Here is a 26,607-nt window from a genome sequence, read left to right on the forward strand (position 1 = left end):
TATAAATGATAAATTAATTAAATAATTAAATAGTGAGGATGATAAAATTATTTATTTAACACTAAAAGAAAAGGATAATTAATTAAACACTTAAATAATTAAAAACTATTTAATTATTTCTAAAGAAATAATGATGAGAAATGATGATGAGGAAGAGGTCAATTTTTGGTGTCTATAAATAGAAGATAAATTTACAATAGATGGACTTGATTGTATGACAAAAAGCATCCTTGGACTAGATTAGAGGCATGACCTAGTCCAACATTAGTTTAATCTTTGCTAGAATTCTATCACAAACTTAACATTGTAGATCAATTTTCAAAATTTTAAATCCAATCATCAATCATCTTCAAATTATAGAATTTAAATCTATAAAAAGACAAACAACTATAAAAACATGGTTTGATGCATGCAATTTCAAGAAATGAAATCATGAATAAATATGTTCATGATAAAAAAAATGCTACAAAATAAATTTGAACCTTATCCTATAAATAATAGCCCCTACTTTTTAACAATAAAAATGAAATTGAAAATTTTCCACCAACATCATAAAAAAATATAATTATATAAATAATTGATTTATCCTATAAAATTTATTAAACCATATAATTACACAAAACTTTTAAATTTTCTCATCATCACCCATGATTTTTTTTTCTCTTATGTAACCCTCTTCCATAAAATCATAGCCTAACTATAATTTTATCATTTACAACTTTCTATCTCAACATAATTTACATGTACTAATAATTACTAACTATTTAATTACTCAATTAAATCGAGCGTGTGGGGTGTTTCATTCCCGAACAAATTCATGCCTTAACCGTGAGGTCAACTGTTTCATTAACCCTAGTAAAAGAAGACCAGTGATACAAATCAGGAGCGCGTACAGCCTGCGGAATTGTTTTAGCCAAATGCGGAATTATATTTGAGGAGGAAATCGAGGCTTGCTTGAATCGAAGTTAATTGGTAAACATGGATGTCTGCGTGGATTGGGATGTGTTGCAGTTGCAGGAGATGATGATAATGCAGCCGGGAGGGGTAGGTGGAGGTGGAGCGCTCAAGGGCAATCCATACAAAGCTCACATCGATCACCTCTTTTCGCAGTGGCTCTCCCTTCCCGACACCGTCAAACTCGTACGCTCTCTTCGCCATTTTTTTCTTATTCGTTCCTTGCTCTATATATTGCCACCAAAATTATTTAGCATTTGATTCATGCACTCACAATCACAACTCTTCCTTGCTTAGGTTAAAGGAAATTTTTTATTGGCATTCATATCAGTCAAAACAAATCTGGTGATCATGCCCATTATAAGTTGTCCCACAATAGTCTCCAGAAAACAGTAATAGTAAACCTTTCCCAATGCTTTGGAATCAAATTGGCTCCAGGCAAGGTTCTTCCTTATGCCTTTCTGTTTCGAGCATACTTCTTGAAGAAAATGGACGAAATTGTTCTTCGATCTCTTGGCCAGGCCAAGTAATGTTAGCAACTTTGTTGTTGGCATGTACACGTCTGTATTACAATTGTATTATTTATCCAAACTGAAGCTCAGTTCATGCTTGTATAATTATCATATCGAACCTTATAGTTTTGCAAAGAGAATGTCTCTTGGAAAAGTTTCACATTCTGGAGTAATTTTGACACTACTCATCAGCGGTCAGCTGGTTTGGGGAAACTTCATGTCATGGTGCGAGATGCCTGCCAATGGGAACCGGAATCAAGAATTATTCTCTTCGAATTTCATAATGAAAACTAGTTTAAACATATAATCTTGAAATTTGAATGAAAGAGATGATAGATGATCATCTGTATATCTGTATAAGCAATTCCTTCCAATTCTTTTTTTCTAACCACTATTGTAACTACCTCTCTAAGCTAAATGTTCAATTTTACATAAAATGAACAGTCCCGGTGGCCTTTTTTAAGATGGTTTACTTCACTTGCTTTTGTTCAAATTGAAAATGAATGTACGAGTTGACAGACACAAGTGTAGTTTATCATGCTTCATCAGCATGAGACAGAGAGTGGGAGGGTTCTTTCAGTATTGCTCATTTGTCTTCTTTTCCTTGCATGTTGTATGTTGCCTTTTTCATTGTAATTGGAAGGTTTATATATAATTTTATTTCTTTGATTATCATTGTTGTTCATCTATCTTTTTTCTATTCCGCGTCCCATGTTTCTTCTTTCATTGTAAAATTGGAAAGCGGAGATTTTTCTTCTCTACATTTTATCTTTAGTTCTATTTCTTAATTCAAAAATTATATGCGTATCTATTTTAAACTTGGATCTTACATGTGACAAAAAGCATTCAAAATATTTGAGGTGTCAATCCCCATATTCTTCTACCTACATGGTTGTTGATCGATACTTAAAAATGTTTTAGACACCCCTTGGTGCGTGTGAGATCTAATTGGAGATGGATCTGTAGTGAAAAGTCTCTGACATTATATCAGAGACAACCTTTTATGCTATCTGATAAATGGACCGTCAGTGTATTGGGACTAATGCTGATATCTTCTTGATTCTATAAATGTGCATTTACACTCTTGCTTGATCTCATCCACTGCTCTTCCCGCAGCTAATCAAACCTTTGGCTACTTCTTGAACATCTATTTTCAAAAGGTGTGTGGAATTCATAATGCAAAGCAATCAGCAGTTAATAGAATCTTATCCAAATATTGTATTAGGAGTCACACTTGCCAAATGCTATTCTATGTTTGGAAAATATTTGTTGCCATTTAGTGTGTTACCTTCAGCATGCCTGGAAATATAGAGTTTGCTTCTCTTGTGTCTGGGAGGATTAGTTTGGTAATGATCTAAACATCCACTTGATTTCCTTGCCTTTCTTATTTTAATATAATCTCTCTTTCTATGTTGTTAATATAAGGGTAATGTCATTAATCAAAGAAGCAAAAGCAGGAAGCCCTTTGAGTGTTGCAGGGAGTTCCTATGTAGTCATATTTTAATATAATCTGTTTTTTTATGTCCTTAAGGTAACTTCATTACTTGAAGAAGCAAAAGCAGGCAGTACTCTGAGTGTTGCAGGGAGTTCCTACAATGCAAATACAGGTTCAAATAATTCTGTATTGCCAAATATGTTTCCATCTGGCAGTGCACCTCCACTTTCGCCAAGAAGTGTTTCTGGTTCCCCACGGTCAGTCATGAGACGACATGGAGCAGGACCTAGTTCTCTTGGATCTCCTCTGAAATTTTCCAGTGAACCTGTGAAAGAAGTCATCCCACCGGTAGTTGTTACTTTCCGAATTTTTCTTAGCTGCTTTACAGCTTCTGATTCCATTAGATCATAGCACATGCAATTTGGTATGTAAAAAAAATCAGTCTAGTTTGCATTCAAATATATAATTCATGAAGAAACATGCATCTTGCTATAGTTTAATGACTTATTAGCTTTATCCACAGTTTTACTTTCACAATGGTCCACCACTTCCAAAGGAACTGGCAGAACAATATTTGGCAAGAATTGATCAGCTTTTTTTCGGACACATGGATGGCTTACGAGTAGAAGGTCTGAAAAAAACATAATTTCAATTGTATGTTACTTTTATGACGTCAGTGCTAGTTTATATTGTTGATGGTAAGATTTCTACTACAGACTTTAAAGCTGTGACAAAGGAAATTTGCAAGCTACCTTCATTCTTTTCGAGTATGCTTTTCAAAAAGATTGACGTGGATGATACAGGAGTGGTGACAAGGTATGACAATATTTTTGACCAATAAATTAAACAATAGGATATTTGGGCATACATGATATGGATTATTTCATCCTAAATGCTAGTTGCTATGACTTTCTTTGTCTTAGTCTCTATGGAATCATTAAGTCACAACTGTGGAGGACAATCTTCCTTAGATTTTGAAAACATAGGATTTTATAAATGTTATTTCCATTGAAAATACTGCTGTCCGATTCCAATAAAAATTGCCAGCTTTAACTTCTTTGAACTCAAGAAACTGATATCTATTTGATGTTGTATGTTGCATTGCACCTGAACTATGACTATGCACATGTCAAGAATTCATCTTCTGCACAAAGGATGAAATTAGGAGGATTATGCAATGATGTTCTTCTTCTATGTTATTTGTAACATTAGCATTAAAGTTGAAAATACCCTGTTTGTATTCTAGACTTTGGTAATGATTTGGGGAGAAAACATCAAATTCCTATTAAAAAATGTTTGTTCTTTCTATCATAGCAACAGTTTATTCTTCATATGCACTCCTAATTTGATTCTGATTTTCTGTCTGTTATGCAAATTACTTGTTTTTCTCATGTTTGGATGGACTGCTTCCCTTGAACTAATCTTCTCTTTATAAATGTACTTCCCCTAAGCTGTAAGGGAAAATTCTACTTTCCACCTGTTTTCATGGCATAATTCCATTTTGTAAAGGGTTGCTGCTTAAATTTGTATTGATGGAGCTTTCTTTATTACCGTCAATGGAGCTTTCTTTGTTTTCATTGCATTGAAGAATCTATTGAAGCTGTTGCAACTTATTATTAACATTGCCCAAAAGCTCCCGTCACCTTTCAGGTCCATAGCTTTTGTGAGATTCTCATTCTTTGTTTCTCTTTGCTTAATTGTAAGTTTGCATAAAAATCCGCTATAAATAGTAATCTTGATATTTTTTCTTTTCAAAGCTTTCATTTAAGAGTTTTGGATCTTCCTACATGTTTGAACTTTTGAAGTTGTATCCCTCTTCCAACCAATATTGTAGCAGCTGTGCATTTTAATCACTGGTGCAGGCCAAGCACAAATGAAAAACCTTTTCGTTCAAAGAACAATTTGAATTCTCTTTATTTTAAGCTTATGAAATAAGCCTGAATATGAAGAAGCGTAGGACATGTTTGATTAACAGTTGGTTAGGATTAGTATGATGATTTCTGGTAAGGGTGTTCATATCCCATAAATTATAATATGTAAAACCCTGTACATATTTAACCAAATAAAAGCATCCTAATTGATGCAAAGATCTTATATAGTTGGTCCACATCTTCATGCATCTCTTACAACGTAGTCTTTGAACAACAAATCAATATATTCTGGCGATTGGGATGTAATACATGGTTACAAGCTACACAAATGATAGGTATTCAAGATACAAAGAGAAACAAATTGATATAAAATGATGGAGAGTTTGAGCTGATATGTTGAATAACTATAATGTAAAGTTAACCCATCATAAATTAAGTTTGAAAACAAGCAATGGTAAGGGTCAATAAAATATCATATATTTGCATGAAATCCTGATTTCATTACATCAGATTGTCACTTGATCCACTGTTTGAATACGAAAGTTGATTACCTAGGTTAGAAAATATTTATTTTGTTCCAATTTTCTATGAAATTGGTGTCAATATCATGTTCTGTTTCACAAGTCCTCAATTACTTTCACGAAAAGGTAGTGTCTTGTCTTATCTTATTTACAATTTGATGACATGATTAATTTATGCCGCAATACCTAAACAATACAATTGCCAATTTGATACTTTAATTGCTATATGTGGTACTGGTCAATAAAACTTAGCATGTGATTACAAGATTTAATAAAGTTCTTCCTTCGGATGGTTAGCAATTGTCTTTAGACAAGACTACTTGACCAACAGAATGAGATTACAAAATACTTCCATCCTTTGTAATCCTTTTAGTGTTAAAAGAGCCAATGCATTTGATATAAACGGCCTCTCTATTGCTTTTGTTTCATTTCAATTTCACATAATTGAATGGATACTGTAGGTTAAATAGTGCATGGTATGTTACAGGTTTAGCTACATTAACTCTCCATGGTATTTGGACACAAAATTATATTTGATGAGCACTTAAGTTATCATTACTGGGAAATGTATTATTGTTTGCATATGGAGTCTCCAAGTTGTGCCCAGTTGCCTTTTTTGGGCCAATTGTTGTCACACAGCATAATGTAGTTTTTTGATTTTAAATATATCATCATGGATCATATCTCTGGTATTACACTCTTAAGTTTTAACTGTAGGACTAAGGACAATGCCCTAACATTTTTAAAGTTACCTCCAGTAAAGTTTGGGTCCTCAACTTTGCGTGGCCTTGCCAAGTAAGAAAAATGTTCATGCCATCACCTTAAAGCTTTAAGCCAATGTTGGATTCGAATTATGGATTTGAATTTGAAACTTTGAATATGAACATTATGAATCATTGTAACTATCTTCTGGTTGAGTAAGAAGCCCATTGTCATGGATATAAAGCTTCAACATTCTATTGCTGAATGCTGAGATATTTTGAAAAATGTGCTCTGAAAAAGTGAAAGCTACAGTAGCTTCAGAATGGCATCGAACATCGTCAACCCGCTTGTGCTAAGGTGGAGAAACTGACAGTTGTTGTCTTGAGATGAACTATCTTCAACTCTGATATGGAATACACCCTGTCTCAGATATGCATAACTGCATGCAGAACACCATTAGGTATATAATACACCTCGAATATGATCTCGATACAGCCCTGAATATTGCTTAGATCCAAATTTGGCCCTGGTAATCTTGTGGATCCAGTCTTTCTAGTATAGTATCTAGGCTGTATCTTTTTTATACCTTACACTCTTAATCAAACATAAGAGTAAGGATAATGCTATGACATTTTTCAAGTTATCTCAATTAAAATTTGGTTTCTGGACCTTTCGTGGCCTTGGCAAATGAGAAAAATGTTCATGCCATCATTTTAAAGCGTTAGGCCGATGTTAAATTCTAATTATGGTATTTGAATTTGAAACTTTGAATATGAACAATATGAATGCATTGTAATGGTTTCCTTGTTGAGTAGGAAGTGCATTTTCATTAGTATGAAGCCTCAAACATTCTGTTGCTGAGATATTCTGAAAAAATATGCTCTAAAAGATAAGGAAGTGTAATGTCCCTTTTTGTTAATGCCCTAGTTTTTGCCCTAAAATCACAATTCCAAGCCAAGCAAGGTGTAACATGCTAAAACGAAATAAAGCAAAATAAACTACAACTTGCAACTTTTAACAGAAACGAAAGAAACACTATATTTTTTTTTAACATTAAATACTGAAATAAAATTAGGTTTTAACTGAAACATGAATTAAACAAAGATCTGAGCAATAAGCAAGTATGAATAGAAGATACAAATGTAAATTTAAACATTTTTATTAAATTGAAAAGAGAGGTTTAGAAAATACATTTCTTCTGATGCCAATATTCTAAACTGTCATAACTTTATCAATTGATCAATGAGGAGGGAAAGTATCATGAGGGTGCTTTTTCGCCCAACCACGGACTTACTAGTCCCCTGTGCCATATCTAATTGGATTGGCCCGACCTTTCGCAGGGAGGTAATGGGAAGTTGAACTCATGCCATCTGAGGTTTGGTGTATAATCCTACACGGTTCCCTAGTCGGTCATACACTACAGGATACCCCTAACTAGTATGACCTCTGATTAGGGTGTGTATCTGGACTATAGAATTGACTGACGCTCATAGTAAGAGCACCACCTTGGCCAAGGTTTTCAATGGATGCGATCACACTTAAGTGTGACGTCAGTTCCACCCTTTTCGGCTTCAACTTAAGGTTCTAGGATATAGGTCTAGAAACAAGTAAGATTTAACTTATGGTTGACCATATTTGTACTCATATAGAGACTCTTGGCCATACAATAGTTTACATGATTTTTGTTATCAGCACTAATTCTAATTAGAGGTTTTTGAGTAATCTTTCTCATAAATTACTGCATGAAGTATTAGGGAAATAACTAACCCCCTAGATCAGGAAGGTAAATGGCTTATGAGCCGCTAGCTGCCCATACATTCTTTAAGTTCTTGAATGTACATCCTGCATGACATGACTCTGCTGTCATTGCAATGTTGGAATGTTCTTTTTAAAAAAAAATTGAAATGCTAACCGCATTATGGTCACTGCTGTTTGACACATATCCATTTTTCTTCCTAAGCTAGTGTTTTAGTTCCAACACATGCTAGAGAAGTATAATCTCAGATTGAATGATTAGCCTCACTGCTGTTATATTTTTCAGATATGGATCATTCTGAGACAGCTCAAATTAAGAAGGTAATTTCTTCATAATAGAAGTCTTTTTGTTATGCAAACCCTCTAATCTGAGTGGTATTATTCTGCATATACTTACAGCTACACTCCCATTTTTAGGTTATAACCCTGCTGTTGGTTATTTCTCCCAACCATCAAAAACTAAAGGTCTTCCATACTGTGGAAGAACAGCCATGCTGTAAGTACACAGCCATACTGTACTTACTCAGTATGTAATATTTATCTTTTGATAAAATGTTACTCTCAGTTGTTTACTATAAACGAAGAGTTTTATATATTTCTAACTATCAAGAATTCCTCATAATCATACAATATTAGGCCCTGAGTTTTATGATTCACATCTGTCAAGATTGCACTCACAGCCATACTGTGATACTACACAACGTATATAAGTTCCTTTTGTCAAAAGAAAGAAAACAACATGGCCATACATTTCAAGGCACTATACATATGTATTCATTTCTAGTCTAGAAAATTCAATTCTCAGCCATTCTAAGTATGCACAGTCATACTGTATATGCACAACCTTGTTGTGTATACACAACATGGCTGTGTATTATCATTTCGTGCAAATAAATATATTTCTTCATATATGAAACTCAGCTTGTTAACACAAATGTTCACTAAAAAAGAAAGGAAGGGTTTCTTTATCATTAACCCTTTTGAAAACTCTATGAATTGCAGCAATTCATTAGACAAATGCAGAATACAAAGACGAACGTTTCTTCCTTCCCAAATTTAAGGTGACTAAGGCAAGAACAGAGAACGTAAATTATTCCTTTCAGCTTTAGAAATGAAGCACATGACCTGGTGATAGAGAGCAATGAGTTGCTGTGCCTTCCCTTACAGATTGAGCAATGCCAAACAAGTTTTCACCAAGCCTAGCCGCTAGTAAGGTTGCAACGTTATAAAATGAAGAGCACCGTAGTAAACAAAATGCAGAGCTCTAATATTTTTGCAGACCAAAATCCCCGAAGGAAGAAAAATGCAGAGCTAAAAATCCTCCAAAACTCCTGTGAATAATAATATGTATTGCCCTTCCAAACAAAATGCCTATATGCTTCACGATATCGATTAACCTCTCTTTTTGCCCTAAAATTCACGCCAAATGCATGCATGATTCCTTCACGGGAAAGGTAGACAAGTCACACAAAAATCCCTGCCTCCGTTTCTTCTTAGCGAAGGTAAGAGTCACGCCAAAATGGCTTCCTTCCCGACTCTTCTAGAAGGATCAATTACATACACATGATTTATTCATTTCCCTTAAAAATGAATCTCAATATCAATAAAATATGTGCCGAGGATTCATTTATATTTTACCCGATGAGAATTTTTAATATGACATCGAGATAAGCATAGGTTTATATAAAATCGATACCTTTGTTAAATGGCACTGTAAACTTTAGCGGCTTAAGTGTGATTAATATTAAAGCCCTCCCTTTTTAATATACTAAGCTATAATTTAAATTAACCATAATAAAATCGGCCAATGCAATTTTTTTAATTTAATAATTAAGAATAATAATAATAATAAAATTAATAATAATAACCAACTAACTTGGAAAATCATCGATGACTTAAAGTCGTGAAACCCTAAAACCTCTAAATAGACCAATTAGGGTTACTTGACGCGTTAGGCTGACGAAATAACATGGTCAATCATGAGACAACTTGACTCACGGTTAGGGTTTCCAAATGGCATGAGTTTTCCCTCTCCTTACCTCTCGACCTGATGATACTTCCCCTCCCTTCTCGGAGGACGACGAACTCCTGCCTGCACACACTTGGCCAGTTCAACCGGTTAGCTCAAAAATCTTGTCATAATCCTGATATTTTCAAAATATCATTAACAAAAGTAAAACATCTTAATGTCATAATGTTAACTATCAAAGCATCAATCTAACAATTATGAGTCATTAATTCATTGTTCTAAGCGCAATTAACATCATTCAATTATGCATAAACATCCAGGGCATCATCATTCAGTTAAAACATGAACATCTAGGGCACATTCAATCAATTGAAAACATGAAACGTCTAGGGCACGATTAAACATCTTGCAAATACAGCATAAACAACTAGGGCACACATATAACATGGCGTAATCACAACATATAAACAACTAGGGCACAAGTGGTATGTAACATAGGGGATGAAATAGAATTAGAGATATCGTTTATCAATTTAAATTGTTGACCAAGATAGATCCCAGTTGAGATCCACCAAAACTAGAGTATTATTGACTAGTGATTAATATGGTTCAGATCTGGACTGATTTCTATATTAAAGACTGCTGATCTAATCTCTTATGCCTGACTTCTAGAATTGATGTGCTCTTTAAGAGCCTTGATGCTTCTTCAGTTGTGTTCCTTGTTGCCACAACAAGAGGCAATAACAAGAGGCAATAACGTCCAACCAGGACCGGATCTATCTCTTGGGGTAATGAATTCATCACTTAGACCACACGAGGCAGGAATGCCCAAGTAGGACTAGATCCATCTCTTGGGTAATCAGTTTCTCACTTAGCCCAAAAGAGGTAGGAACGCCCAACCACGACCAAATCCATCTCTTGGGGTAATCAATTCATCACTTAGCCCACAAGAGGCAGGAACGTCCAACCAAGATTAGATCCATCTCTTAGGGTAATTAACTCATCACTTAGCCCACTTGAGGTAGGAACATCCAACTAGGTAAAGATCCATCTCTTGGGACAATCTAACTTGGTTTGGGTGGGGAGGGGTAAACTTCATCTCCCTAACTCAATTTCCTCCAACGAGGGTAAGGAACATTATCTCAATCATATGATATTCATATATCTAATTTCATTAATGGTGTTCAACCATAAAGGGTTAAGAAAAGGAGGCATGATAGGGTACCCAAGAGATCCTCTACCCTAAGCCCAAGAGCGGATATACCATCCCTCTTGGCCTCATGTAGCCTTCCGCCATTTCATATGAGGTGGTGTACCTAATGAGGAATCCTATAGTTGTTTCCCATCATCTTACCACCGTTCTTCTTTATCTCTTGTTTCTTTATTGGATATGTTGTTTGTAATTAGGGCTGGCGGATTCCAATTGCCTTGGGCAACATTGGAATCCGCCTCCATCATATAGGGGCAGGCCCAATACCTCTTGGCTCACACCTAAAAGGCTTCCACGCTACATCCAAACCCAACTCGCCTCCTTGATAGGGCCGACCCTATCCAATTCACTTAAAAGGAATTAAAATAATTAAATGTTCAATTGCAAAGAAGGCCGACATGATTAAGAAGTAATATGACTCCTATAAATATAGCATATACTTCTCATTATCATTATTCAGTTTTAAGTAGATGCAAAATATATTCGGTGAAAGCGAAATTCATATCAAGGCAGTTGGCAACAGCGAACTTCACTAGATGGCAGTAGATCTCTAAATAGGAGACAGCGAACTTCATTAGATAGCAGCAGATCTCTAATTGGAGACAGCGAACTTCATCAAAGGCAGCAGACCATCTCCAAAATATAGAGAACTCCATTGAAGGACTGTGAGCTACTTGAAAGGTGCTGCTACCCTTGCTACACAAAGAAAAATCCGATGAGGAGGACTGCAAATCATAATCTTCATTAGCAAACTAATTGTGAAGACTTCTATCTCTTCTTCCTTGTGACTGCAACCTCTATACTCCAGATAAGTGTGTAATGTTCAGTTGAATTCAAAATCATAATCAGATCTGAGGATCCTTTGGCTGGGTTTTTTCCTCCTAGGAGGTTTTCCCAGGGTAACTGTGCTTTGTCCTTTTGCATTTCATTTCCTTTACTATGCTTAAGTCTGGAAAACAATAAATTAATTAACCTAGTTTAAACTAATTCTGATTTTCTGAGTTTTATTCAATCTGAAAATACTAAAAATAACAGGATATTGCTTCAATATTATGGGCTTGGCTTCTCTCCCCACATTTTTGCCCTCGCTCCCATCTTTCTTTACATTTGAAACACAAGTTTTTTTGCTTAAGGTACTTTGGATTACAGATGTGTCTGTGCCTCCATTCATCTTTGCATTTGTAGCGCACCTTTTTCTCTTTACCCTTGTCTGGCTCACAAATATGCCGAGGTCCCCTTTTTTCCTTGCATTGGAAGCATTCTTTTTTTCTAAAGTTATCATGGTCATCTCTAGAAATAAAGTCTCTCTTATACCTTAATAATGTTCTCGATTTTTAAAGTGACAATTAATTAAATTGATTTTTATTAAGTTGTCAGAAATAAATAAAATATTTAAATGACGACTTAATATTAATTAATTTAATAATAATAAAATATTATTATGTCACTTTATTAAATATATTTCTCCAAGTCGACCTATCCTCTAGATACTTCCTAGAGGGCTTTATAAGGAGGTCCTTGGGTTGTGGCAAAGGTATGCTTGAATTTGATAAATCAACGACTTAAGATTTTTGGAGACATAAACCTTCAGGAGTTTGACAGAAGAGCTGGACGAAAACCTAGTTCATCCAAGGAGTGGATTCGTGACAAAGTCTACATCTATACCAAATTTGTAAAGTCTCCATTGGAGACAAATTTGCAATGATTAGTATTTGATTCAGAGAAACAATAGATATTTTGTTATTATTGTTACAAGGAAAGAAGGGCATTGTTTCTGAAAATTAATATTGTTGTTAACCGCTCTTTAAAATATTTACGATGATTATTTTAAAAACGGGGCTTGTGAAATATTGTGGAGATAATGCATAAGAGCCATTCCAAATAAAGCTTATTTGTCTAAGTTTCGAATCTCGTTTCATTATTGCTGTAGAGCTGAACATTAGAAATATTGCCTAAAGAATAAATTTCATATTTTGGAACTTCATAGCGGTGGAGATTATTTGGCTCGGGTCATAAGGTTGGAATGTATAATAGAAGGGCAATGAACTATCGCCGTAATTATCAAACAGTGAATCGTATCTGTCTGGCATACATGGACACAACTCCTAATACCTTCGCAGAGGTTCATTACACAGCCTGGTAGATGCGACACAAAGCCCTGTGAGCTGAATTGGCTTCATTGAGTCCAAGGATTATAGTTCATGTTTTCAGTGACAAGAGTTGCTTCCGGCAAGCACAATAGTATTCCAGAAATTAAAGATTGCAGGTGGGACAGACTCCTTTGACAGGTGGTTGGAGTATCGATTCCATATAAGTGTGGAGCTTTTGGACTGTATCGTGAGTTCAAAGTATAGTGTGACTTCCACCGGAGAAGACTATCATGCATGCGGAGAAGGATAATATCGCTGCTTGCTTCCAGGCGGGAGTTGTGTGACATAGCCATTAAATGCCAAGCGCCTTACAATGCAGACATTTCCTTCTACATCGTTTTCCTCTATGGATTCTAAGTGCAGGTCCAACACAAGGTGCAATTTTTAAACTGTGTTCTGTAAATAAACTGTAACATTGGATCCTTTGTTGAAAGCAATTCCAGTATTGAACATTGTAGAGCATAGCATCTTCATGTTTGTGCATTATAGTTTATGCTAGATGGTTGCTGTTCATTCACTTGCTATATCTTTGTTTAAGTTTTAGAGGAAATAAGTATATCAGTCCTGGTACAAGCAGCAGTGGTACATATTCATTGAGTCCAGAAATAAGCATTTTTTGTCTAGAGCAGATTTGGGGTCTTTTCAATTGTATCGGAGCCAAAATTCTGCCAGCCTGTGGGATGCTAAGGATGATTACAGAAATGGAAGAAAGGGAAAATGAACGAATGGTATAACAGATATCAAAGTATGAAGGATCTACTAACATTTCAAGAGTATCAAAGTTTGACAAGGATTGCAATACCCGTGAATGAGGAGGTTATTATAATTTTTGATGAATATTTAAGTGAACCTGAGGAGGTGAAGGCTAAGGAATCTTTTGACAAATACGACATAAGAAAAATGAAAGAAGAATTGAATCCTAAATCAAAATCAAAAGATTCCAAGTATGATGAAGCAGAGTATTGTCTTAGCGACAAGTTGGATGGAGAAATTGAAATGAATAAGAAGAGTGAAGAGCTGAAGCTAGTAGAAACATTCTTGGAAGAAGAAAACTCAGAAGCCATTATTGAAGATAGGATAGTGAAGAAAGAAGAATCACTTGTCGGTGATTTGTAGCCCACAATTGATCATGGAAAGGACAAAATTCAGTCAGCATGTCTAGAAGTTTGGATTCCTAACCAAACACATGGAAGCCCCAAGGAGGGTGAAGCCTTGTTCACAAGTTCACTTCAACCATATGCAGATTTGGACAAGCAAGAATCAATCCAATGTTCAGCCCAGAGTAAGATTGATTTCCCTTGTTTTGCACACATGATTACATTGGAGGAATACTTGTTAAGATCATATGAGGCATTTTGTCTTAGAGAGCTGATTGTAGAGACTAAGAAATTGCCTAACAAGAAGGTTGTTCAGTTTGATAATGTTTGGTTCGTCACAGATACTTCACCATGGAGTTGCTTGAAGGCAAAAAACATAGCAGCTAAGGAGGTGCAGTTATGGATCATTTTAATGATAGCTAAGACATTTGGGAGAATGTGTGTCTTTCAGCTGGAGACCTCTCATAAACCAGCACTTATGAAGAAGCAACCTATGTTGGAAGAAGATGCAATAAAGGACAATGAAGACACTTTGAAGAGACGTGAACATGATTCTAATTTTCTGAATTTGACCAGCAGTCCTTTGTTATCTCACGAGCCTTGCATTGAGGACATCCAAGAGTGGTTTGATAAGTATGGGGTGAAAGTTAAAATTCAGGTTGCTCACAATCTGATTTTGTATCAGCAGTTGAAAAAGAGCATGATGATTCTACTTACTATTATGATGGTGATCCCTTGACTGAGCATGATGGTGACCAAACTTCCAGACATGGATATTGTGGAGAAGATGTCATGAAGGAAGCTGATTTGAAGAGGCATTATTATCTAGACTAATCGGAAAAGTTGTATGAAGATAATAGGCCCCATGAGTTAGATCGTTTAAACGGTCAATTGAAGGTAAATGAGGATATGATTTTTGCAACCCTAACTTACTTTACTCATAAAATGATGGCAGATTATTGTTGGAGGGCTCAAGGGAGACACAAAGGCCTTGAAGGAGAATCATCTCTTGTACCCACACCTAAGGAAGAGGAAAATAATAAAATAGTAGAGGGGGTAGAGGATCTTCATAGAGAAGAGGATTTAGTTTGCAACCATGAAGAAGATCCATGTAATTTTCAGTTGGATGCTTCTTTTGGAGCAGCCTTTGTTGAGGAGCAACCTCTCAGTGAAGAAGTTGCAATAAAGGTTCAAACTATGATCAAAGGAGAGAAGATTATTTATACTTCTTGTGGGCCATATAAGGATGATAGTGGTGTAATTGGGGAAAAAATTATCCTTGATTCAGAATGGAAGAGATCTCCTTGTTTTTTGACATCTCGTCTTGAAGAAGGTGATTTCTTGACTGAACGTGATGCTACCTTAAACTCAAAAAGTTCTGATTTTCTGATTGTTGACAGCAGCACTGCAGTTGGGACAATTGACAACCCTGAGGAGGGTGGTTTTTGGTGCGGCACACACTTTGGGACAACAAAAATCAATGGCACACCTATGAACATGACAGCCAAGAGGATGGAGGCTCGAATCAAGCCTGAAGCATGTGATTTTCAATTAGAGACATTTCTTGGAGCAGCACTTGATAAAGAACTGTCCACAAAGAAGGAAGGAGTGTTTGAGGCTCTTGAGGACACTATGGAAAGGTACGATTGCCATTCTGATTTTTTGCTTGGCAACAGCAGTCCCTTACCTTTGCATAATCATGAGAAAGCAGCTACTTCACATAAGGATGATGGTATTGAGGAGTCTCCCAATATGGGCACTCGAATTTTGTGTGAGGAATGCATTGAAGATTCAAGCCACAAGGTTTATGATTTTGTACTTCAGACCTTGAAGGATGTAAACAAGTCACAAGTTACATTACAAAGAGATAGGAAGGCCAAGTGGTTGACTGCCCAAGCAAGACAGCACTTACAAGAGGAACATTTGGAATTGTGTGGACATGGAAAGAGGTATGTTTCAGAGATTCCTGTTTGTATACATCATCGGGACCAGGAGTTACTTCTTTTAGTGAATCCATTGAAGGTTCAAGTCATAGAGGAAGATGGGATAGCTGAGCATACACTTGGTGGATTAGCCACTTGTGTTATACCTACACATGTAGAGGGAGGCATAAGTAATTTGGTTAGGCTTTTGGTCATGCATGGAAAATTTGAGGAGTTATCTCTTTGTGAGACTCACATGGTAGAGCTTACATTTTCTGGACCAGCCTATGAAGGAGTGTACATGGATGGGGGCATTAGAGATTTAGCTTTGCTTAAGCATGTGGACACTCTTGGAGAAGTTATTTTTACACTTCTACCTCATGATACATTATTAGAGTATGGAGCCATTCAATTTTCAAGGAATGAAGTGTACATAATCAATGTTCTTCATGATGGAAAGTGTTTACTTGGAGTGAATAAGTTTCCGCTGAACCTTGGTACATGGCAAGCTGAAGCCACAAAGATTTTAGGGACAGCTGCTGATTGGAGGAGATGGAGAGGATTGTATCGTCTTTCTTTTATTGGAGGTTGGCTTATTGATGCATTCCCATCATCCATTGTCATTGGAGGTACTTGTTGTTTCACTTGGTGTGAGATTCTCAGTCGAATTGCTGCTGTCCTCAATTACAACAGGAGCATATCGTATATTGTCATGTCTGATTATGCCCTTAGGATGATCATTGTTCACATCCTTGGGAACTCATACAAATTTATATGGACATTGGGCGTTGGTGGTAGGATAAGAGACTTCTATCCCTCCACTTTTCATGGATACGAGAGTGTGATGATTTGGGATCAGTCCATCAGCTTGGTAGTGGGATTCTGGATAACAAAGTTGCAGAATTCAGCACTATTGACAGCATTAGAGTGGAGCAATAGAGTGATGTGATATTGTTCATATGGTTAGTTTGGGATCCTGCTGGTGCAATAGAGAATTGCTTGAGGACAAGCAATATTTGGGCTGGGAGGATTGTAATGTTCCTGATTTTTAAAGTGAAAATTAATTAAATTGATTTTTATTAAGTTGTCAAAAATAAATAAAATATTTAAATGATGACTTAATATTAATTAATTTAATAATAATAAAATAATAAAATATTATTGTCACTTTATTAAATATATTTCTCCAAGTTGGCCTATCTTCTAGATACTTCTTGGAAGGCTTTATAAGGAGGTCTTGGGGTTGTGGCAAAGGTATTCTTGAATTTGATAAACGACTTATGATTTCTGGAGACAAAAACCTTCAGGAGTTTGACAGAAGGGCTGGACAAAAACCTAGTTCTTCCAAGGGGTGGATTTGTGATGGAGTCTACATCCATGCCAAATTTGTGAAGTCTCCATTGGAGACAAATTTGCAATGATTAGTATTTGATTCAGAGAAAAAATAGATATTTTGTCAAGTATTATTGTTACAAGGAAAAAAGGGCATTTTTTTTGAAAATTAATATTGTTGTTAACGCCTCTTTAAAATGTTTGCAATGATTATTATAAAATCGTGGCTTGTGAAATATTGCGGAGATATTCCATAAGAACCATTCCAAATAAAGCTTATTTGTCTAAGTTTTGAATCCTGTTTCATTATTGCCGTAGGACCGAACGTTAGAAATATTGCCTAAAGAATAAATATCTTATTTTGGGACGTCATAGCGGTGGAGATTATTTGTCTTGGATCATAAGGTTGGAGCAAATAATAGAAGGGTAATGAACTATCGTTGTAAATATCAAACAGTGAACGTGTCTATCTGGTGTACATGGACACAACACCTAATACCTTTGCAGAAGTCCATTACACAACCCAGTAGATGTGACACAAAGCCCTGCGAGCAAATTCAAATTCATTGAGTCTAGGGATTGTAGTTCATGTTTTCAGCAACAAGAGTTTCTTTTCTCAAGCACAACAGTATTCCAAAAATTAAAGATTGCAGGCTGGACAAAGACTTTTGATAGGAGGTTGGAGTATCGATTCTATATAAGTGTGGACCTTTTGGACTATATTGTGAATTTTAAGTATAGTGCGACTTCCATTGGGGAAGACTATCATGCATGTGGAGAAGGATATTATCGCTGCTTGCTTCCAGGCGACAGTAGTGTGACATAGTCATTAAATGCCAAGCACCTTACAACGCTGGCATTTCCTTCTACATTGTTTTCCTCTATGGTTGCTAAGTGCAGGTTTAATGCAAGGTGCAATTTATAATCTCTATTCTGTCAATAAACCATAACATTGGATCCTTTGTTCAAAGCAATTCTAGTATTGAACATTGTAGAGTATAGTATCTTCATGTTTGTGCATTGTAGTTTATGCTAGATGGTTGCTGTTCTTTACTTGCTATGTCTTTGTTGAAGTTTTAGAGCTTGGTATAAACAATAGCGGTACAAATTCACGAAGTCCAAAAATATGCATTTTTTGTCTAGAGTAGATTTGAGGTCTTTTTAGCCTTTCCTTAATATAGCAGGTTTTGTCTTTTGATGTTGTGTGTTTAGAGTATCCTTTTTCCCTTGCTTGGGTGGCACCAAGTCAAGTCGCTTTTAGGATTGCTTTTTGGAGTGTGGTAGGGTCGAAGGCACTTACTAGGCCATGGAGTGTATTGGAGAATCCTTCTATGAATAGGTAAGTGAGTCTCTCAGATATTTTGGGAACCGCAATTGCTAGTCTTTGAAATTATGCTACGTAGTTCTTTGAAATTATGCTATGTAGTCCTCAAGGGTTCCCCTTTGCCTTATTCTTGTTAGTTCTTTGAAGCGTCTTTGGTGGTGTTTTTGGTCGAACCTTTCAATGAGTTTTTTCTTGAAGGCATCATAGGTCTTAATGCTACGATGGCATTGGGTGATTAGGCCATGGTGCCACCAATCATGTGCCAACCCTTCTAGATGAAATATGGTGAATGTGATTGCATCTTCCTCTAACATGGGGTTAAGGGTCAAGTAGGTTTCCAATTTTTAGATCCATGCATGGCCGTGATTTTTCCTGACCCATCAAAATTTGGGATGGACAATTTTCCAACTTTGTGTTGTAAGTCCTGATTATGTTGAATCCTTTCCTTTCTATGGTTACTTATTGCCTCCGCCTCATAATACACTATGAATGGGATGCTTCTCTTGACTTCGGGGTCAAGTCTTGCATATGCCTTAGCGAGTTCATTCATATTGGGTGCATTACTCTCCCCATTTCCCCTTGATGATTCCTCCCTAACTAAGAAGGGAGGCCCAATTGTTCTTGGGGTTGATCCTATGGTGGCTTTATTGTCACTTTTAGATTGGCTAGGAGTGTCATCCCTCTCATTCTTGGGGTTAGGGCTAAGAGTACTTAAGGTGACGTTTATGTTTTCTAAGGCTTTGGCTTATTATTCCATAAAGGCCCTAAATTCTTGTTCCATTTGTTCTTCTCTTGTGTTGTCCTTTCTTATTGTAGTTTTCCTCTTTTCCCTTTCTAGAGCCCTCAAAGCCCTTTGACTAAGTTGCATTAATAGTTGTACGTCTCTTAGGCTGGCAGGAACATGCTTTGATACCACTTGTAATGTCTTATTTTGTTAATGCCCGAGTTTTTGCCCTAAAATACAATTCCAAGCCAAGCAAGGGATGAAATAGAATTAGAGATTATTTTCTAAATTAAATTGTTGAACAAGATAGATCCTGGTTGAGATCCACCAGAACTAGAGTATTATTTACCACTGATTAATATGGTTCAGATCTGGACTGATTTCTATATTGAAGACTGCTGATCTGATCTCTTATACCCGACTTCTAGAATTGATCTGCTCTTTAAGAGCCTCGATGCTTCTTCAGTTGTGTTCCTTGTTGCCCCTTTAAATATATAATTATTCTTTGCTTGGTCGCTGATCTCTTCTTAATCAGGTCGGCTCTCCTTACAGAAATTATTGTCCTTAATTAGGTCGGCTTTCCTTAAATGGTTATGGCCAAGATTTATTATTTTTATAGGGTGGTCCTTGTATATATTAGCCACCTAGGCATTTATCTAAGATGCAATTTGCTAGTTTTATTGCTGTGTATTCTGCTCTTATAATAAGCCCTAATCTTGGGCAGGGATATGACAGGAAGCTTCAAAATGGCCATTGAACATTGCTAGCTAGCTTGAGCTAAGGCGGAGAAAACTGAGTTGTTGTCTTGAGATGAACTGTCTTCAACCGTGACATAGCATACACCACCTTTCAGATATGCTTATCTGCATACATGATGCCAATACATATAATATAATTCATCTTAATATGATATGGATAGAGCCCTGAAAAATACTTAGATCCAAATTTGGCCCTGGTACTCCCTTGAGCTTTGTCCAACCTTTTGAGTATGATATCTAGGTTGTATCCCTCCCGTAAATCAAACAAATAAAAATTCAAAAGAGCAAAAATCATACATATATAGAATGAGTAGGATAAGAAAAAAGCAAATATTATATATCAAATAAATATCACATTCCATTTGTTCGCCACTGTTGACCAAGATATTATTGGCAACTGGAAAGTTTGTGTGTAGGTTTGACATCCATGTTGGAAGTGTCACAAAATCTCAAGCAAAGAGAAAGATGTCATTGAGGGATTGATGAATAGGCCACACATGGGTCACATTGCAAGTCATGTGGCAGGACAACTGTCAAAGAATGAGGAGGATCGACCCGAACCTGGCATATGAGAACCAATCTTGACAGTTGATTGAAGGATAAATAATGACCAAGTAAATCAAAGGCAAAAATGCTATATAAAAAATAAAGACATATAGATAAAGAAAAGAACAGCTAGGAAAAGAGGGTGGTGGAAAAGAGCAGGCAAAAAGAAATTAAGAATAGAATAGGTTACTTGTGTGTACTTCTATGCATACTGCATAGAATCACGCAATGATTATCAAATGTATAAAACACTTTCAAAATGAATGCAAGCAATGATCGGTTCAAGTCATCTGTGCTACAATTATATTTTGATGTGATGTAGTGGGAATGCTGATAATTCTCAATGCTTTCACTTAACATTAGAATCTTAATGAAATGGTTAAGTTTGTTCAATCCACAGATTCTAGTATACCAACAACTGACCTTTAGTGTGACATCATTTAACAATTGGGACCAGAGTAAGCAATTTTAGGGAGCTGCTATGCCTAGGGTGGGCTCTCAAGTCTGTCTTGGGCTTGAGTGATAAACTGGTGTGGTGTCTCTTGTTGTTAGGTAGCTGTTAATCTGCATAGGGCTGGAGTTTCCCTTGTTGGGTCTGGTTTGAACTTACCCACTCAGGACCTAATGCCACATTTTATTTGTGGTGTTGGTAAGTTTTGAAGAGCTTTGCTCAAGTATGCCTTTTGTGAGTATGGTGAGTCAAAACTATAATCTTTGTTGTAAACTTGAAGTTAAATGAGTCAAGAATTTGATTCCATAGCAATTCATGATACGTTTGTTGAAAATATTCAATTTGGTTGTATATGTAAAACCAGTAAGAATGTGTTTAAATTTCTCAAATGTTTCCCTAGGTGGTTAATTGTAGCAAATGGTTGCTACGGTTTGTCAAGTATTTAATGAACTTGGGGAAATTCCGGTGATCTTTGTTAGGTAGTCTAAGTATTGGAGTAACTATGAGCAACCTTTGTCCAAATTTCAAGTAAATTTTATTCAATTTACAGTATTTGCACAATAGGGTTGAGTATGCTTCATGTTTGTTGTCATTAGGAAATCTGTCCAAAATTGGTGAAGCAGGTGTCAAATTTAGTTAAATGGAGTTTGTAGTGTAACGATTGTCTTACCTTGGAACAAGTTGAAAGGTTGCTTGATCAAGAATCTATCCGGTTTGCTCAAAAGTATATTTATAATGGTGAAATGAAGCTAAAGTGTGGTTAGCAAGGGAGATTTATGATCTGTTGTATAAAGTTTTGGAAAATTGGTGTGAGGGAATTCTGCATGGGTATTTGTTATAATTTGTGTTGTCTATATAGTTATGTCACGAGGAAACAGAGTTTCTATTTCTAAGAGAGCCATGGGGTAAATTTGTGAATGCTGTTCCCTTTTGGATTAAGAAGTTAATGGTTGATTGAATTGAGATTATGAGGATTGACTAATCTCACTTGTGTTAAGAACCATGTGGAAGGAAGAGCCTTGGTATGATTTCCATTCTTGATTAATGTTAGAAGCTGATCATGAACCTCAAATGAATAGGGAAAAAGATTGACCAAGTGTAGAGGAAGAAGATCAATAGGTTTAGTAGAGATGGGATCCCAACAGAAGGACAGTATCTGACTTGGAGGAAATCATGAATGCCCTAGAAAAGGGGGGAAATTTCTTTGTTAATACTAGTGTGATAAGTGGAGATCCAGTAATAGAAGAAGGTAAGAAGACATTTTATATGGGTTTAGGGGATCAAATCAATGAAAGTTGGTTGGAAGAGAGACAAAAAGCTGCACAACACAATGCCAAGTGCCACTTGAACAAAGTAGATGATTGCAAGCAAATTTCACCACAAAAAGTTGAGCACTAAGTAATGAACCTATTTGAGTTTGCTGAAGGAAAATGTTTTTGTTTTAGAATAAATTGTATTGTCTAAATTGGTAGAGTCAAGTTCTTTGATAATGGATGGCAGTAGTAGTATGCTTTTTTGCTGAAAAGCTAAGCAAAACACTCACAAGTTTGGCATTTAATGAAGGTTTAGCTGATATGAACTTTGCTATTTTGGGATTTACCTTTAGCACATGGGTCAGAGGAAGTTAGTTTCTTATGAGCCAAGGAAGTTCTTGTTCAAGTTATGTGCAAAGTGTTTGGTTTACAATCTGGATCAAATGTTAGTGGGCAAATTAATAACATTGCAAGAGCAATGGCGAGTCTGATAACATTTGTTGAGGATTGAGTAATGGGATTATTGGAGTTAGCACCATGGTAAGTGTACGCTTAAGTTGATTTACCCAACATCATGCACAACTGGATACCACAATAATTCATCTGCAAATGGCTCATACAACACAGGTTTTGACTATAAGCAATCTTGCACATAATATTCCAATATCAAATGCTCTGAATTCCAAGTTAACCTATGTTCCCCCATTAGTTCAACAACTACTACCAGTGCAGAACATGAGGTGTCAATGGAGTTGTTGGAATATTGAGGGATCGAAAATGCTTCAAAATATTTTCACATGTGTGAAATCTTGCAGAGAGCCAAGTGACTGCACTTGAATTGAAGTCAAGTTAGTTTGTGACTACCTTGTGTGATGGTGCTCATACTTGGTACTAGAATTATGACAGCTAGTAATTGACTACAAGCAACTAAAGGATGCCTTCATTAAGGAATTTAATATCCCAAAATTTGAGTAGAGTATATTGGTTTAAAGGAGATCAAGTAGTAGTGGTTTGAGAGTTTGTGAATTTACGATGCTTGATTCAAGGAATTTGTGTCCATGTTGCTGTATGAACTGCACCCAATGCAACATACATAGTTTGAGGGTCACTAGCTCCATATTGAAGGTTTGTCTTAGAAGACTTATATGGATCAAAGTGAAGTGCTAGAAGCTACATCACACATGGAGGTACTTGGAAGTTTTGATGGAAGAGTAAACCCATTTTTAGAGGCATAGATCATGAATATGGCTACATAGTTGCAAAATTTATCCACAGATGTAGTGTAGAGTCAACTTGAACTCTGGTGTATCTAATGCCAAGAAGAGAGGCATTCTAAGATTTCTTGTCCAAGAAGGAATGTGAAAGCATTGACCATTGCATGTGAAGCCAATGGTGAGACCAAGCAATGCCCATTAATTGAAAAGGTGAAGTATATCAAAGTTTCTATATTGTGGAAGATTTGCAATGATTCAACACATGACATTGTGGATTGTTAGATAATAGATGAAATGAGTGAAGCATGCTTGTTTGTTTTGCATCAGACTTTTGCAGGCCAATCTAGTATGCAATAGGGGCTTCCTCGATGTTTAGCCCCCGTACACAAAAATAATATACCATAGCATAAATGAAAAAAATTTAGTTGTTGAAATCAGAACTATGGATGAAGAGGCTTAGGTTGTGGAGGAAGGTTTTATTGCCAAAGTAATTAAGGATGATCTGTAAAAGGATTTTAAATGTGGAGAGAGGCTGACCATATGTAAAGGAATTGTTCAAAATTCCCTCAATGTGCACACTACACATTAGGCAATTAAACTAAAGATTGTTTAGTTGTGCAAGAAGATTTTACAGAAGGATAAATTGCAAAGAGGAGTTGGCATGATCTGAGTATTGTTTGGAGATGGATCAAACTTAGAATTAGGATACATGGGAAGCAAAAGTGTATCACAAAGATTGATCCCTATGTCAATATTACCATGTAGAGTGGAACTACCACCCAACCACAAAGAGTTCCTAAGCTAACCAAATAACAAGTTCAACATGTGCCATAAGCAAGTGCAAAATATCCAAATGGTGCCATGTAGAAGGATATCTTACATTAAGTTGCAGATGTTATTCAAGGACTTCAAGGGGAGTTGTATGCTAAAGACATGGAGGGTAAAAGGAAAGAAGCCCAAGAGAAGACTACATAGGAAATTGTGAAACTATTTAAAGCTTTTTGTCTTCTAAAGACACAAGTCTTACCTTATTGAAAAATGGGCTTGAGCAAACTATTGGGGAAGGAGAGTTACTTAAAGAATTGTGCACAAGAAGAGTGTTAGATTACAATCAAGAGTTATTGATTGCTGTGGTAATAAATGGTTGGTTAGTGTTTGACATATTTTTTGATGCTAGCATGGTAGTCAATATTCTCACAAAGGATGCATGGATTGAATTTGGATGCCCAACATTGTAGCCATCCCAAAATTTTTTTGTTCATGGCAATAAGTCTTGGGCAGAACCTGTCAAAGTAATATGTGATGCTGAAGTGAATATAATGGGAGCCAAAATTAAGGGAGATCTCAAAATCAACGAATTAGCAGAGGAAAGCTCTCACCTTTTCTCGATGGGTTGATTGTGGTGTTACATAAACAATGCAAACATGTGATTGAAGAGGAGGTTTATTAGCAAGAATGGGTAACAAGAGTAGTCATCCTGTTGGATGCAAGTTGAGGACTGGCATATGTTGTGGCTGTTGAGATAGAAGATGATAATAATGGCATCTATGCCATCTATGCCATTATTGCACAACATAAGGAAAAAGTTGCAATAATTTGATGATGAAGTATTATGCTGGATGAGTGTATATTTAGAATTTGATACCATGAGTAGTATGTGTGATTGATGGATTTGAGAAGAGTATGAGATAGCAAGCAAACAATGTAATGGAATTCACATCAAAAGAATGGACACCATGTACGTTGAAGTTCTAAGCTAAAAGAATCTAAAAATGGGGAAATGTGCTATATGCTGCTAGAGCAAAAGCTCCCTATAAAGAAGCATGCTGAAGACAACAGTAAAAAGGGATGTGTGTAGACCTACTAGAAGACAAGAAATACCCAAAACTATTATGTGGAAAGCATGCACACATCAAGCACAATCATGTGCAGAAAGTGGTGAAAATCAGAAACCATGAAAAACAAGACAAAATTGCCCACAACCTATCCAAAACTAAGGCCAAAACAAAATATAAAAAAAGGGAATACACGAGTCATTGCAAATATCTACTACAAGATGAAAGCAAGAGCAATTAGGGGGAAAGCAACAACCAAAGCCTATAATGGAAATCATGCACATGCTGAGGCCAAGGAACAATGCAATAAAAAACTGATGGAAAATAAGGAAATTCCATCGTTCAATTGGTAAGATTCAACAAACCAAAATAAAATTTGTATTAGGTCAACCAACCAAATAGTGTGTACTAGTAGGTATGTGCAAAGGGGACTTTTCACAAATTTTTTGAGTTAAAGAAGAATTAGAGGCTAGAGTAAGAGTATAAGAAGAGATTCAATAATATGAAGAATTAGAGACTAGAGTAAGTGTATAAGAAGAGAATTCAATAATATAAATAAATCAAATATAGCAGAAAAGTAAACAAAAAGAGGAGACTGAAAGATGCAAAGTATAGAAGATAACATGAAAGATTAGTTAAGGAAAAGTAGCCAACAACAAACAAATAATCTCATTGCAAAAGATAGAAATGATTGGAAGGAAAAGCTTAGAAACAACAACAACAAAAGGCAATAGATAACAAGAACTAGGTAATACATGAATGGACAAAGGGCAAGGAATAAGAATGTTTCCCCCATAAAAGATGGAGCTGTATTTTGAGGGAGGAAGAACATAGGAAGGGCAAAAAGAAATAATGTGTATGTGGGACTCAAAAATCAAGGAATACATTTTGGAATTGTGTAAAGAGTGTAGAGTAGAGAAGGCATCGAAAGTCTGAGGATAAAAGAGCATGAAAAACATTAAAGTAGGTAAATGTACATAGATCCCATTATTGCTTGAAAAAATCAAAGAAGAAATTGCTAGAATGACACATGTATAAAGATTGGGCAAGTGTAAAAGAAGTGATAAAATTA

The 26,607-nt window shown here is 36.0% G+C and overlaps 1 protein-coding gene across 1 annotated transcript in view; it reads left to right on the forward strand.

The window, feature by feature from the left end:
• The first annotated feature begins 806 nt into the window (after positions 1-806).
• The window catches only part of LOC131045321 (serine/threonine protein phosphatase 2A regulatory subunit B''beta), a 90,535-nt gene continuing 64,734 nt past the window's right edge, over positions 807-26,607 (forward strand). The window contains exons 1-4 of the mRNA XM_057978897.2: positions 807-1,140; positions 2,998-3,249; positions 3,425-3,530; positions 3,618-3,717. Coding sequence (XP_057834880.1) covers positions 979-1,140; positions 2,998-3,249; positions 3,425-3,530; positions 3,618-3,717 — 620 coding nt within the window. The 5' untranslated portion in view covers positions 807-978. The remainder of the gene's footprint in view (positions 1,141-2,997; positions 3,250-3,424; positions 3,531-3,617; positions 3,718-26,607) is intronic.

This window comes from Cryptomeria japonica, chromosome 8 (assembly GCF_030272615.1).
Source record: "Cryptomeria japonica chromosome 8, Sugi_1.0, whole genome shotgun sequence".
Taxonomy (NCBI): Eukaryota; Viridiplantae; Streptophyta; class Pinopsida; order Cupressales; family Cupressaceae; genus Cryptomeria; species Cryptomeria japonica.